A 15,579-nucleotide genomic window follows, 5' to 3' on the forward strand; every position below is an offset into this window, starting at 1 on the left:
CAGCAAGGTTGTGAGCACGTGGGTCATAAAGCACAAAGCGATAGGGTCCTAGGATGGGATGGGTCAGCGGGAGGTGGCAGGGGTGCAAGAGGCTAAGGAAGAAAGTGGGGTCACGGCCGTCTTTTCCTAGTTAGGATCAACGCAGTCAACACGTCAGCTATGGGAAACCCGTGGACTGTGGAAGGCCCGTAGTGCTGGAAGGCAAGCATAATGTACAGGATGGTAGAGCAGACAGACATACATGTCACACACCAAGAAGGAAACCAGCAGTCATCCTCCTCCAGGAGGGAAATCTCTTTATACCTTAAGGTATAGTGCATTTTGAGCCCCTAAATTGGAAAGATGACTCTAGAAGTCAACTTGTGTAATTAAAGTAGAAAAAGAGAATGAAAAGAAGGAAGAAATAACAATAAAATGGGCAGAAAATACAAAAAACAAGAAATAAAAAATGAACAACAACAACACAAAAAGAAGAGGTAAAAGAAAAAAAGGACAACTAAGATAGAAAAGGAGCTGAAGAAATGAATCCAAAGTTGCAGCGAGACTATGGCTTTCTGAAGGAGCTTGCTTTGGACCATGGCCAACGGCCCTGAAGGGAGAAAAGCATATGTGCCACACTCGCGGCATCTTTTGGTGCTGGGACCCTGAACGCTAGAAGTGTGACTCGAGAAAAAGCATAGGAATTGGAGTGGACCTCAGTGGAGGGCAAAGTTGAGGCAAGGGTTTATTGTTGTCCGGGGAGGGGTTGTCCTCAGGCAGGGGTCTGGGGTGGGGAGAACCCTCAACGGGAGAGGGTAGGTGGGCAGACGTATGTTTCCACAAGTGTGTTAGGATCTGAAGGGTGAGCTCACGGAATTCCTCCCCAGCCCGCTTGTGTTTGCTGAATGTGTAAGCCCTGAAGTGACTCTCTAGCGGGCAAGGCTGGAAGGCCAAAGGCCCCCGAATCATTTGCATCCTGAGCCCTTTGGTCCAGGGCCAGATCGGAAGTGCGTGCGGGGCTTCGTCATGGGGAATTCCCTGAGCAAAGTGTGGGCGGTGGGATGTCGGGAGTGGGAGTGAGCACGCCCTCGGACGCCTCAGCCAATGAGGAGCTTGTACGTGCGGAGGTGGGGCTGTGGGAAAGCCATCAAAGGCCCGAGGGGGCGGGGCCCAGGCCCTTTCTCAGAGAAGCACCGTGTGAGGGGAGGAGGCGTTGTCATGCAGCTGCAGGTAGGAGATGGAAAGACTCGTGGGCCTTGTGTGCAGAGACCCGGGGGCTGCTTCTGAGCACGGGGGTGATGCGTGTCCATCTCCTTTCAGCATCTTACCCTTCTTATGCCCAATCTCTGAGTCCCCGAGTGGGAATAGAGAAGGCCTCCAAGACAATGCAACTCACAAAAAGGGAATTTTATTTCTGACTAGAGCCAGGACTCTCCGATGCAACCAACGCAGTGGTGGGGGTCAGAGAGCCCCGAGCCCAAGCTGTTAAACAAATTTATAGGGTGCACAGACGCCATTGGTAGTTGATTTAAGCGGATTGGTTACAAATTTGCAAAGCAATTTCATTGGTCAAAACTTTCGTGCGGGCGGGACTTTCCCGGGGGTTTTTGCCCCATTCCTAAATTCCTAATTTTCAAACAGCGGTCAGTATTAAGTGAAAGCTAATTTTTCCTAATTGGCAAACAGCGGTCAGTGTTAAGCGAAAGCTAATTGGTTGTATCCAGGTGACCTGATAATCTTACCAAGTAGGAAGGCCTACTCCAAACCTAACCTGCATTACTTCTGCTCGCCTCACATTCCCCCCTGTCTGTTGTTCAAATAGAGGAATCTTCCTCTTTTCCATCTTGGGCCACCGACACTATAAGTGACCCAGGAGGGTAGTCAGCCTGGGGGAGTGTTGAAACCAAGACTCAAACCATCTCTGCTGGGCTTCCCGTTCTCTCTTTCGTTGCGCCAGTCCCTCTCTCATTTTTGCCCTAGATTCTCTTACCACTCTTGTATGGTCTCCATAGAAACCTCGCAGACCCTACCCTGTTTGAGAAAAATCAAGTCTAATCCTCTCTTATTCTGCAAGACCACCTCAAACAAGGAAGTCAAAGACTTCTCTAAGTGACTGTTTGCATCTACAGCTGCTCATAGGGAGGAAAGCCCTTGGCCTTGCAGAGGTAGTGAAGCTCGGTCAAATTGCACCCATATCTGAGGTACTTGGCCCTGCGGATTGCGCCACACTCGGGGCTACCAAATCTCTGTTTCCTACGTCCCATTCCCGGGGTCCATCACAAGAGGTTACACAGCTCCAGCTCCTGCAATAATAGCTTTCCAAGCCACCACAGATTTGCCCAGGCACTCGAAGAACCCCTCTTGGCCGAGTTTTCTCCTGGTCCCCACTGCTCCCAATGGCCTGAATTGTGATTATTTCCCCCGGGGTTATTCCCTGAGGAAGATTCCCCTTAGGTCAAAGTAAAGGTATGGCCACCAGGTGTTCGAAGGGTGAATTCCTGAGGTCTCCTTGAGCAGCTCATGAGTCTGCCTGTCGCTGAGCAGCAGGAGAATTTGGAGGCCTCCCGGTGGACGAGTCAAAGGATTTGACGGGTGAGGACTCACCTTCCATTCTGCTCGTGCTTTTTCCTGTTCTTCTAGTGTAGCTTGCCCCACGTGATTGCAGTGAACCCAGGGTCCAATCCCGTCGACCTTGACAGCAGTGGGAGTGGTAAGGAGAACAACATAAGGGCCTTCCACCTAGGTTCTAATACCTACAGGAGGGGGTCTTCCATACAGAATCTCAAAAGGGGTAAGATTCAGCTTAAAGAGTGCGAAGGGAAGGAGGGTCACTCAGTCCCCGCCAGTCTCTATTGCCAACTTTGTCAAAGTTTCTTTTAGAGTCCAATTCATTCTCTCAACCTGTCCTGAGCTCTGGGGATTATCCATTTCATCCCCAGGGCTTGGGCCAGCCCTTGTACAATCTGGCTCACAAAAGCAGGTCCGTTATCAGAGCCCATAGTCACTGGCAGCCCATACCTAGGTATTATCTCCTCTAAAATCTTTTTAGCAACCACTATTGCTGTCTCTCCCTTAGCGGGGAAGGCTTCCACCCACCGTGAGAAGGTATCTACCAGAACCAGCAGATCGCGATACCCGTACTTGCCTGGCCTTACCTCAGTGAAATCTATCTCCCAGTGTTGCCCTGGCTCTTCCCCTCGGTGCCTCATTCCCATGTGCTGCTTTTTCCCTGTCCTCATCAGCTGGCACGCTTTGCAAGCCTGGATTATCTCTCGTCCAGTTGCATTTTCCTCAAACACTGATCAACATGCAGATTCAGTCCATATTTGCTTTCATTTATCTACCGAGTGTACCCAAGCTTATTCTTCAGAGACTCTGGCATCTCAGGGGGAGGAGGGCGAGGGAGCCTGAAGTAGACCTTCACAGAATCATAGATAAACCACTGTAGCGCAGTCAGAGTGCCGATCATGATGATGCGGGCAAAGAGTCCCTTCCATACACATCTAAATCCAAGTATTAAGAGGTCTCCGGTGGCACGGCTGCATGCCTCCTCAGTGGTTCCAGTGTCCATTAACTTCTGTGGGTTCACCTGCATACGGCATTTCACTAATTCCAGAGGAACACCAGCAGTGTGTGTCAGACCACAACTTAAGACCCCACCAAATCTACATAGTGCATAAAACTTCGCAGAGCCATATTCACAACTGTACTCTTCTACCGCGGTGGCTCCCGCTTTCCTTTGCCCATCTTTTACATAGCTGCTCCCATCGGTGAACCATACTAGCTCATTGTTGTCTAGGGGTACATCAGTTAAGTTTTTTCGTGCTGCCAGGGCCTCAGCCTGTAATGACCTCTGGGTGGCAAGTCTGATATTCGTAGAGGTCCTCACTTACAGCCTCATTAAAAAAGGTAGGGGAGTTCTTAAATCCCTGTGGGAGGTGGGCCCAAGTTAATTGCATCACCGGTTGGCCTTCCCCCTCGGTCCACTCAAAGGCAAACATCTCCTGGCTCTGGGCCACCAGGGGTAGGCTGAAAAAGGCATCTTTCAAGTCCAACAGAGTGTACCAAGTGTACTCAGGCAGCAAACTGCTCAGGAGGGTATACAGGTTAGAGACAGTGGGGTGTATGTCACTCACCCATTTGTTGACTTCTCAGAGGTCTTGGACAGGTCTGTAATCTGTCCCTCCTGGCTTCTTCACTGGCAGGTAGAGGGTGTTCCAAGGGGATTGACACTGCTTGAGAATTCCAGCATCCATGAGACGCCACATGTGGGGAGTGATCCCCTGCCTAGCTTCCTGGCTAATGGAGTACTGTCTCACCCTCACAGGAGTTGCCTAGGCCTTTACCTCGAGGATGACCAGATGTGTCTGTTTGGCCAGTCCCATCCCTGCCGTTTCAGCCCAGGCCAACGGGTATTTATTCATCCCTTAAGGCTAAGGATAAGACATGTATTGGCTGTCCAAGCCCATCCATGATTGTCATTCTCCCAGCTCTGTAGGCTTAACTGAATAAAACCCAATGGCCTCTTCTTTCTTCCACAGAATCTTAGCATAATCAGTACTGCTATGACACAGGAATGGGATCTCATTTCTCTCCATTTCCTGCTTTAACTACTCTCTCCCCAAGAGTTCTCACCTGCTTAAGCCCCTCCCTAGAAGGGATAGATGTTTTCACAATATCATCAATAGCCCGCCACTGATCAGCAAGGTAAAGTGCCACAGCTGTGAATGAGTCCTCAGGTGCAAAAAGAGCAAGAACTTTCTGGGTCTGATCTCCACCATAGAGAGGTACAAAGCCTACATTTGACAGGCTAATAGGAAAACATTCCAGATTTTCAGGGTCCCCACACCTCAGATCTAACATTTAATCTTCAGCAGAATTTTCCAGTTCCTCATGACTGCAATTATCCAACATATCCACAAGGAATGCCATCGGCCAAAATGAATCTGAGTCAACAAGTCTCTTCCAAGTAGAGCGGCTGGCCATTCTGGTATCACCAAAAACGAATGGGACACCTGGTGAGTCTCCAGATCTACTTTTCGTTCTGTGGTCCAATAATATCTTTTTGTCCCTGTGTCTCCTTGCACCAAGCTTGTTCTCTTAGCCATTTGTCCCAGTTTTTTATTTAAAACAGAATGTTGGGCACCAGTATCTACCATGAAGCCAACGGGTTTCCCTTCCACATGTATGATTACCCAGGACTCAGGGAGGGGTGCCGAGTCTTGACTCCCCTAGTCACTGTCTTTCCCCGCATATAGAACTCGAGTTCCAGGGGAGATTCTCTCTCTCTGAGTTGTACCTCTCCTTGGGTCCCTCTTAGGGCATTCGTTTTTCCAGTGCACCTGTTCTTTGCAGTAGGCACACTGATCCTTCTTTAGGGCCTGCCTTTTTGGTTTCTGTTTTTCTCCCGTCCAGGGGTCTCAAGGTTCCCTCAATTCTGTTCCGGCTTTTATCCCCGCAAAAAGAATCTGGGCTAGCTCCCTCTGGTTCTTCTGGTTTTCCCTCACTCTATGTTCTCTATCTTACTTCCTGATCCTCTCAGCTAATTCCCTTTCCTCCCGTCAAATTCGTTCTTCACTTTCTTCTGGGGTCTCCCTATTACTAAATACCTTTTCAGCTGCTTTCAGTAAATCCTGTATCGTCTGTTCTCCCAATCCTTCTATCTTTTGTAATTTCCTCCTAATTTACAAATGCTAACAGTACTGCAGTGTGTGAATCCTCAGCGTGGGGGTCCATAGGTGTATATTGCCTGAAAGCTTCCATCAGCCTCTCTAGGAAGGCTGCCGGGCTCTCAGTGGGCTCTTTCCTTACTAAATTTACCTTTGCCAAATTTCTCTGTTTTCTTGCTGTGGCCCACAGGCCAGGCATCAGAGTCTGGCGGTACACTTGGAGACGCTCCGTACCTTCCGTTCGCTCAAAACCCCAGTTAGGCCGCAACAGAGGAAACCCCTCGTCCACAAGATGAGGCTGGGCGGTTGGCCTCCTGTCGGCCCCTGGGACCCGTTTCCACGCTTCTGCCAGAATTCACTCCCGTTCTTCTGTGGTGAAGAGCACCTGCAACAGCTGCTGACAATTGTAGTGAAAGGAGAGTTTCACCTGGTCGGGCTCTAGTTACTGAGACTCACTTATTGTAGGGCCTTCAGAGTCCGCCAGAGTGTAGCCTGGCCGGGACTCATCAATTGCCCCCACAACCATTCGCCTGTTCACTGAAACTCCTGTAAAGAGTAGACACACACAAACACGGAGAGCCAAAGACAAACACACGGACAGACAAACGTTGGCCGACAACACAGAAACCTTTCTCCTGTGCCAGATATCTTCCTGCTTCACAGCAGGACCTCGGATTTACACTGGACTTCCTGTGCCAGATACCTTCCTGCTTCACAGCAGGGCCCCAGATTTACACTGGACTTCCTGTGCCAGATACTTTCCTGCTTCAGAGCAGGGCCCTGGATTTAAACTGGACTTCCTGTGCCAGATATCTTCCTGCTTCACATCAGGGCCTCGCATTTACACTAGACTTCCTGTGCCAGATACCTTCCTGCTTCACAGCAGGGCCTCGGATTTACACTGGACTTTCTTGTCCTGCCTGAGGCAATGCCGGCACACAAAAAGACACGTACAAACACGGAAAGCCGAAGGCAAGCACACTACACACAAACGTCAGCGGACAAACAGCGCTGGGTTCTCGGGTCCCCTGAGTTTTCCTGAGTACCGGTGCTATTATCTATCCTTCCCCTCTTTCCTGGGAGTGTTCTCTTCCCCTGGTCAAGGGATCCCGGATGGCCCCCAAATGTTATGCCCGACGTCCGAATCCCCGAGCGTGAATAGAGAAGGCCTCCAAGACAATGCAACTGGCAAAAAGGGGAAGTTTATTACTGACTCGAGCCCGGGCTCTCCGACGCAACCAACGCAGTGGTGCGGGTCAGAGAGCCCCGAACCCAAGCTGTTACATAAATTTATAGAGTGAGCACACGCCTTTGGTAGTTGATTTAAGCGGATTGGTTACAAATTTGCAAAGCAATTTCATTGGTCAAAACTTTCACGCGAGTGGGACTTTCCTGGGGGTTTCCACCCGTTCCTAATTTCCTAATTGGCAAACAGCGGTCAGTATTAAGTGGAAGCTAATTGGTCCTAATTGGCAAACAGCAGTCAGTGTTAAGCAAAAGCTAATTGGTTGTATCCAGATGACCTGATAATCTTACCAAGTAGAAAGGCCTACTCCTAATCTAAGCTGCTTTACTTCTGCAGGCCTCACAACCTGAGGGCAAGGTTGTCAGCCCAGCGCAGCTCGTGTGGATGCCCCTCGGGGAGCCTCTGTTTCTGAGTTGTCATCACTGGTTGTTGGGCGGCCCCAGTGGGGTGACTTGGCTCCTGGGTCAGCAGGGCTAATGCCTGGCCAATAAGTGGCCCTAAGTTGGAGGGGGCCGTGGGGGGTCGGGGCTGGGCTTCAGAATCTGGGGAACACCTGCTACGTGAAAACAGCACTGCAGTGTCTGAGCCACACGCTGCCCCTGGCCAGCTGGATGGTGTCCCAGCATCACGCCACCCTCTGTCGGGCCCGCACCTCCTGCACTCTCTGTACCATGCGAGTTCACGTGACCCGAGCCCTCCTTCACCCGGGAGAGGTGATCCGGTCCCGCAAGGACCTGCTGGCAGGCTTCCACAGACACCAGCAGGAAGTCGCCCACGAGTTCCTGATGTTCACTCTGAATGCCATGCAGCAAGGCTGCTTGAGTGCATCTCAGCCGTCGGGCCATCCCTCCGAGAACACCAGCCTCATCCGTCAGATCTTCCACGGGACTTGGAGGTCTCAGATCCAGTGTCTCCACTGCCTCGGTGTCTCAGACACGTTCGACCCTTATCTGGACATCAGCCTATATATCACAGTGCCTCAGAGTGTGGAGCAAGCTCTGAGAGAGCTGGTGAAGCCCGAGAAGCTGGACGCTGAAAATGCCTATGACTGTGGTGTTTGTCTGCGGAAGGTGCCTGCCACCAAGAGGTTGACTTTGCACAGCACGTCCCAGGTCCTGGTGATAGTGCTGAAGTGGTTCACACAGGTGAGCGGGGCCAAAATGGCTCAGGAAGTGCGCTATCCCCAGTGCCTGGACATGCAGCCCTACACATCTGAGCAGAAGGCAGGGCCACTGGACTACATGCTCTATGCTGTGCTGGTGCACTCCGGGTGGAGTTGTGAGCGAGGACACTACTTTTCTTACGTGCGAGCAGGTAACGGCCAGTGGTATAAGATGGACGCAGCCAAAGTGACTGCCTGTGATGAGAGTGCTGCCCTGAGCCAGAGCACCTACATCCACTTTTACTCCCAGGAGGGTGCCTGGGAAGGGGTTGAGCCTGCGGGAGACAACAGTGGCAGATCTCCTGGGTCTCAGGTGTCCCTGGGGGACACAGAGGTCGAAGGAATCAGCTTAGAGCAGTGGAGACGCTTCCAAGAGCACAACCGGCCGAAGCTGGCCTTTGACCTCCGGAAGATCCAGTCGGCCCTGCCTGCCGGTGCAGTTGTGATTCACCAGTCCAAATACGGAGGAGGAAGAAACAGCAAGCTGCCTGAACAGGAGAACAACGGGCTCGATCACACCACCAGTACCACTGGCACCAACACGATGGCCAATGGAAGAAAGGCCACCCAACGAGTCCCAAAGAAACTTCTCCACCAGCATGGCACAGGTGCCTAAGTGGAGATGGGTCATGCAACCGTTCCTTTCTGAAAGCAAAGGTCCTCCCCGCACTGAGGAAAGACCCAAGCCTGCCCTAGACTGTGAGAGCAAGACCACTGGACATCTGACTCTGCCCATCCTATCTGTCAGTCAATTGTCTCGTCCTGCTTGGCCCTGGACAAATGCCGCTGGACACAATGAGACACGGCCGGCCTCCGAAGTGTCTGGGATGGTGGGGAAACTGTCCTCTCCTAGCTGCTTTCCTGCCTGCCTCATGATCCCGGGACCTGGTGGAGGGGTGCCCGAGGACCCTTATCGATCCCCTTTTGTGGTTTCTTTCTTTCTCTTGGTTGCCAGCTTCAAACCCAAAACCCTCCATCAAACGGTGGACCTGGAATTTGCGATTTAACATCTCAGACCTAGAGGGCCAACTGTGCCTCCTGACCACACTCGTCAGCTTGGCAAGGAACAGAGAACTTTCCGCTGGCGTTCTCCCCCGCACGGTTACCTACAGCACACCGTGCCCTCCACCCGTAGAGAGGACAAAGAATGATGAGCAGTATCTTCCCCCAAGAACACGAACAAGTGTGCCCTGGTCGAGGAAGTCGAGCCACCTACAGGCCACCATCATTATCACCACCAATCTTCCTCTGCCCCAAGGCCTCAAATGGACTTACTGCTTGCCCCATCCACACCCTCTGGAGAAGAAGAAGGTGAAGGAGAGGGAGAAGGAGAAGGAGGTGAAGAAGGTGAAAAAGGAGAAGAAGGAGAAGAATGGTGATTGGAATGGTGTGGCAGAATCAATGGGAATGTCGCCTGATGCTGGGGGAAATCCGTGCAAAAGAGAGACAAATACTGGCTGATCTGGCTTCTCTGTGCCATGGGATGGAGGCAAAAGGACAGCAAGTTTGTGAGCACCTGGGTCATAAAGCACAAAGCAGTAGCGTCCTGGGATGGGATGGGGCAGCTGGAGTTGGGAGGGGTGTATAAGGCTAAGGAAAAAGCGGGGTCACGGCCAACTTTTACTAGTAAGGATCAACGGAATCAACATGTCAGCTATGGGAAACCCGTGGACTGTGGAACACCTGTGCTGGAAGGCCAGCATAATGTCCAGGTCGGGAGAGCAAACAAACATACATGTCACACACCATGAAAGAAACCAACAGTCATCCTCCTCCAGGAACGAAATTTGTTTATACCTTAAGTTATAATGCGTTATGAGCCCCTCAGTTGGAAAGATGACTCTTGAAGTCAACTAGTGTAATTAAAGAAGAAAAAGAGAATGAAAACAAGCAAAAAATCATAATAAAATGAACAGAAAATTTAAAAAAAAATTAAAAATGAAAGAAAACACACACACAATTAAAAAAAAATAATAAGAAGAAAGAAATACAAAGACAACTAAGATTAAAAATGAGCTGTAGAAATGAATCCAAAGTTGCAGCGACCTTATGGCTTTCTGAAGAAGCTGTCTTTCGATCATGACCAATGGCCCTGAAGGGGAAAAAGCATATTTGCCACACTCATGGCATCTTTTGGTGCTAGGACCCTGAACGCTAGAAGAATGGCTAGTGAGAAACCATAGAAATTGTAGTGAACCTCAGTCGAGAGCAAAGTTGAGGCAAGGGTTTATTGTTGTCTGGGGAGGGATTGTCCTCAGGCAGAGGTCGTGGGTAGGCAGTCCCGTCAATGCAAGAGGGTAGGTGGGCAGACATATGTTTCCACAAGTGTGTTAGGATCTGAAGGGTGAGCTCACGGAATTCCTCCCCAGCCCGCATGTGTGTGCTGAACTTGGAAGCCCTCAGTGACTCTCTAGCGGGCAAGGCTAGAAGGTCAAAGGCCCCCCGAATCATTTGCATCCTGAGCCCTTTGGTCCAGGGCCAGATCGGAAGTGCGTGTGGGGCTTCGTCATGGGGAATTCCCGGAGACAAGTGTCAGGGGTGTAATGTCGGGAGTGGGAGTGAACAGGTCCTCGGACGCCTCAGCCAATGAGGAGCTTGCGCATGCGGGGGTGGGGCTGTGGGAAAGTCATCACAGGATCGAGGTTGCGAGGCCCAGGCCCTTTTTCAGAGAAGCACCGTCTGAGGGAAGGAGGCGTCATGTAGTGCAGGTGCAGGTAGGAGATGGAAAGTCTTGCTCTCACATTCCTCCCTTCCCGATGCTGAGATGTGCAGGGCGCCTGAAGGAATTTCTGCATCTCCCTGATTGCGGGTGCTAGGTGAACCTAGCTTGCTTAGAGCAGAATCATACTGTTCCAAGCAGAGATTTTCATACTCCCCCAAGCAGGAAATGAAGACACCTTAAAATCATGATGTTACATGACAAAAGCAAGTTGTAAAACAACACACATCATTTGTCTAGCTGAGCCAAAATATAATACTATATTCTCCATGTAAATATATATATATATATATATATATTTTGAATTTTTTTTTAAAGCTGGGGGAATATATACAAATGAACCACAGGTACCTTGAGAGGGAAGAAAGAGAAATTTTACTTTTACTCTAAATTATCCAGTTTTTTTGTGTGTGTACTTTTAATTCAGGATGAACTTGAACAAAAGTGTATATTGTTTGTATTAAATAAACACAGTATCTATGATTGTACAGGACTAGCTTATCATAAAAACCAAACCAATGTATTTCAGAGTCAAACAAATGATAAGCTATGTGGAAGAGACTGAATATTTGCTGAAGCGTTAAAGACAGAAGGAGCACACAAGCAGCCCAATCAATGAAATTTGGGCTGAACACTGATGTCTCCTACAGTCACTAGAACATACCTTGAACACTTGCTGGGTTTATGTCAGCCTGGAAATCAGTTACCTGTTTAAGGCAAGTCAGAATTTATGCCGGGCCCATAGTAAAGACATGTTTTAACTAATTTGGCTGCCAATACCTCTGAGGGTAAGAATATGTATATTTTATTCTCAAAACTTATTTTGGTCTGTCCTATAATGAATTATTTCATTAAAAACAAAACACTCAAACCAACATTGAAAACCACCCTTTTGGTATACCTTAAAGCTTTTGCTATTTTAGAGCTTTCTCTTTTTCTGTCATCTCTTAAACACATGCAAAATAAATACAGTGGAGTCCCCAGCAGGAGCTGCTACTTAAGGAGCTCTGGGCCTCAGTCCTTAGTAGGAGATTAAGTGGCAAAGAGCATTTTTGCTCCAGAATTCTAAAGGCATTTTGGTGTTGGATAATCTGAACCTGTGGAAAGCATATGACAGCCTGATACTGTTTCTTACAACTGCCGCAGTTCAATGATTTTCATTATCTTACTTTCTGTAAGCAAATATTGAGAATGCTCAGGACAGAGCATAAATATAATGATATAAATCATTATAAATAGCATATAAGTAGAAAGTTTACTTAGATGTGAGTCTAACTTACCTTAAATTCCTAGCTCCTGTGACTCTCAGTCCATAAGGCTCAGACTACATTCTTTGGGCATTTCTACAGAGTGGACAGTAGGTAGCACCTTCAGCCTGTTTAAAAAACAGTTCACCAGCTTTCCTTGTTTGCTTGCATTTTAACTGTTTTACCACCATTGCACAGAAAACAAAGTAATTTCGTTCGTAAGTGTATGAAGTCCAGATGAATGTCTTGGGAGCAATTTCAGAACACAAAGCCAATTAACTGAATCTGTAGGAAGCATTTACAAATAACCACAGAAAAGACTTTACGTTTCTGCAGACCCAAACTGCAAAAAGAAAGTGAAAGTCACTCAGTCATGTCTGACTCTTTGTGACCCCTTGTACTGTAATCCCGTCAGGCTCCTCTGCCCATGTTATTCTCCAGGCAAGAATGCTGGAGTGAGTTGCCATTCCCTTCTCTAGGTGTCGGGAGCCGCCCCGGCGTGCCCAAACTGTGACAAAGTCACGGGACAAGAGAGGAACCTGCAAGGCAGCTCTTTCTCACATGAGGCTGCCCTGGGGGCCCAATATGTCCCCTCAGGAGCCGCCAGGATGAGAAAGAAATCTGCAAGGCAGCTCTTCCCCTCGAGGTTGTCCCGGGGGCCCGGTATGTCCCTTTCTTCCTTCTGTTTTACTGTTGTTGGGGTTTGTATTAATTTTTGGAAATATAAAATATAGTAATAAGGCCTCCCTGGAAAAGTCCAAGCCTTTTTTGGAAATGCTCATGATTGCTCTGGCTCAGGACATGACGATAAACATCAACTCAGCAAAGAAAAGGCCACAGATATAGTTTGGCTGCTTGCTTAAAAGATTATAATGTTCCAGAATAGAAAAGAGTAGAGGCATTTAGATTTAGAAGTAGATGTACTGCATCAGTTTACTTGCTGCTATGTGTTCATTGTTTCCTTTTCTTTAAACAACATGAGATTATGGGTATTCTTGTAGAGTTAGGAAATGGGGTACATAGATTTCAATACAAAGTTTATATTAACCTGCCATTATCTCACTATTAACAGAGGTGTTCTGCTTCTTTAGAGGTGTTTTTGCTGTTTAATAATTAATCATTGTAAATTGAGATTTTGTGGTTTCAGGTAAAGAAAAAAATCAGGTTTTTCTCATGGTAATATTCTCAGAAATGTCAAACAGGTTACTGTGACCCTTCCCATGTATTGTTTTATTGTCCAAAGAATGTACACTGTGCCTGAGATTTGTAGGACATTGTTCTTGTTAGAGTGACAATGTTAGACCATGGAGGCAAGAAAGCTATGTACGGGGCATTTAAAAATAAACCCTGTAATCGGAAATGTTGTAGATGAATGGAAAGGGGAAAACACGGGAAAGAAAAGTATTGACAAACGGCCTGCTGCTTCCTGCCTGCTGCCGGGCATTATAAGAAGGCCCCAAGGAGATCTAGGAAAAGCAACGGGGAGTCCAACTCAGTAGAGCGGCCTGGAAGCGCGAGGGAGCTAAAGATACAGGAAGCACGAGTCAGGTCAAGGAACGACCCACTTCTGGCTGTGCTGATAACGGACGTGGCCGAAGCGTCCTGCTCCCTGCGCTCGCGTCTCTGCGTCTGCAGGCACTTCCGGTTTGCCTCACCGTGAGAGGCGACTGTTTGTCAGAGGGTAGATCTTTTCTGTCATCGATAAACTGTCTTTTCCTTGCTGTCAGCCCTGTAATCCGGCACTATATGCTCCTTGTCCTACTGGCTGCTAACATTTCTGTAAAAGGAGATCTAACTATCAAGAGTTCAAAATTCCAGTGGTCTGTGAAGTCCCACCGCCAATCCACTCACCAGAGTTGTGTTTGAATCAGGCAAAAATACTCATTACAGACTTAGGATTGAACATACTAATGTGAGAACATGAATGAATTTAGAACTTTTAGAAAGTCTAATTTTAAAGGTATTTGTTTATCTTTAAAGTCCAATGAGAAAATTTTACTCTTGCTTATCTTGTCTGAGGAATAAACATGGACAGATACTGAAAAAAAGCGACAAAATTTGAGGCTTTGAAGAATGGAATTAAAAGAGAATGGGTCTCATGAAGAGTAATTCCTTTGGGATGGAGAAGCCGAGAGGAGAAACAAATTGATTCAAGAAAAGAGCTTATTATTAGAGCTGAGGTCATCTGCCATTTAGTCAAATTTACTTTTCTGCATGCCAGATCACCTTATACAGACTTGTACAGACACACAATACAACCACCATCTCCACTGATACACAGAGGGCTGCCCTGGCCACCGCTCAGACCACCTTGTGGGGCACTCAAGATGCGCAGGACTCCATCCCGTGTGTCCTGGGGAAGTGACTCCCATGAGGTCCAACCACTGAGCCTAGTTTTACTCTGTTTTCAAGCAGCCCTTTAAGTCCCCGAGGGCAGCGCTCGTCTCTCTCACCACATAAAATGTCCCCCCATGTGTCACTGCTCCTCATCAACATGGCTGCTGGTTTTATAATCACTCTTAAGATATGGTCACCTGATTCTGATATTTTTATTGCGCTGAAGTCAGTTAAGTGTTTTATATCTTATAAGCATATGAATATGTCAGATTCAGAGGAATAATTCCAGTATGAAGTCAAATGATTATCCTATCCATATGAAGTATATAAATATAGTCTCTGGGCAATGGTGAAAGACAGGGAAGCCTGGTGTGCTGCAGTCCATGGGGTCAGGAAGAGTTGGACATGATTGAGTGACTCAGCAATGATAAAATATTATCTCAGTTCATAATGAATGTACAGTGCATAGGGGAAAGTGGGAGAAAAGTATTTTAAAAATTTGATCGAGCTTAGCTAATAAAATTAGCAGTGGTAAATGTTGTTTGAGGGAAGAACATAATGAATTATGAATTAGGAAATTTTCCTCTTATGTGAAAGGAAAAAGTCAAAAGTCACAGAACATTCTCATGAGTAGACATATTTATTTATCTATAAACTGTTTTCTGTTAGCCTACTTCCATTTTAAGAGTTTGTGGGGTTTCCATGACGGCTCATGGTAAGGAATGCTGCCAATGCAGGAGACACGAGTTCAATCCTGGTCCAGGAGGATCCCGCGTGCGTCAGAGGAACTAAGCCCTTTCACCACAACCATTGAGCCTGTGCTCTAGAGCCTGGGGTCCACAGCTGCTGAGCTCACGCTCTGCCACTACTGCAGCCCATGACAGGAGAAGCCGCTGCGAGGAGAAGGCCATGCACTGCACCCAGAGCAAAGCCTGTGCAGCAGCAAGGACCCAGCACAGCCCCACCCAAGGAAAGAGCCTGTGCAAGAACAGCTGAAGCCCACTCCGTGTTGTCGCTCCACGCCCCGTGGCCTGAGCAGTGGGTGCTGCAGGCCAGCCCTCCGGGGCACTGCAGAGTGGGCAGCGAGCTCGCCTGCCCGCCTGTGGACTAGGCCACCACCTCAGATGGAGCCGCATTGCACCCAGGTGATGACGTCACTCATTCACCGTGACGTCCTTCTTGGTCAGAGCCTGCTCACTGCCGCCTGCCTTTCCCTTTTA

At 48.3% G+C, this 15,579-nt stretch overlaps 1 protein-coding gene across 1 annotated transcript; it reads left to right on the top strand.

Annotated features, from left to right (window-relative positions):
* Positions 1–1,040: 1,040 nt before the first annotated feature.
* On the top strand, positions 1,041–15,355 carry LOC136153014 (ubiquitin carboxyl-terminal hydrolase 17-like protein 6). Its single transcript, XM_065914678.1, has 6 exons — positions 1,041–1,094; positions 2,620–2,689; positions 7,387–8,664; positions 9,315–9,443; positions 10,426–10,545; positions 15,234–15,355. Exons 1-6 carry the CDS (start codon positions 1,041–1,043, stop codon positions 15,353–15,355), a joined length of 1,773 nt encoding a protein of 590 aa, XP_065770750.1.
* Positions 15,356–15,579: the final 224 nt, after the last annotated feature.

The sequence above is a fragment of the Muntiacus reevesi genome, chromosome 1, assembly GCF_963930625.1.
Source record: "Muntiacus reevesi chromosome 1, mMunRee1.1, whole genome shotgun sequence".
Taxonomy (NCBI): Eukaryota; Metazoa; Chordata; class Mammalia; order Artiodactyla; family Cervidae; genus Muntiacus; species Muntiacus reevesi.

Excerpts from the sequence above, each read along its gene's own strand:
- LOC136153014 (XM_065914678.1), top strand. The coding sequence starts at position 1,041 with ATGTCGGGAGTGGGAGTGAGCACGCCCTCGGACGCCTCAGCCAATGAG. Across the intron at positions 1,095-2,619 it reads CCTCAGCCAATGAGGAGCTT|TGTAGCTTGCCCCACGTGAT; the intron begins GTACGTGCGGAG and ends CTGTTCTTCTAG. Across the intron at positions 9,444-10,425 it reads GAAGAATGGTGATTGGAATG|CCCGCATGTGTGTGCTGAAC; the intron begins GTGTGGCAGAAT and ends ATTCCTCCCCAG.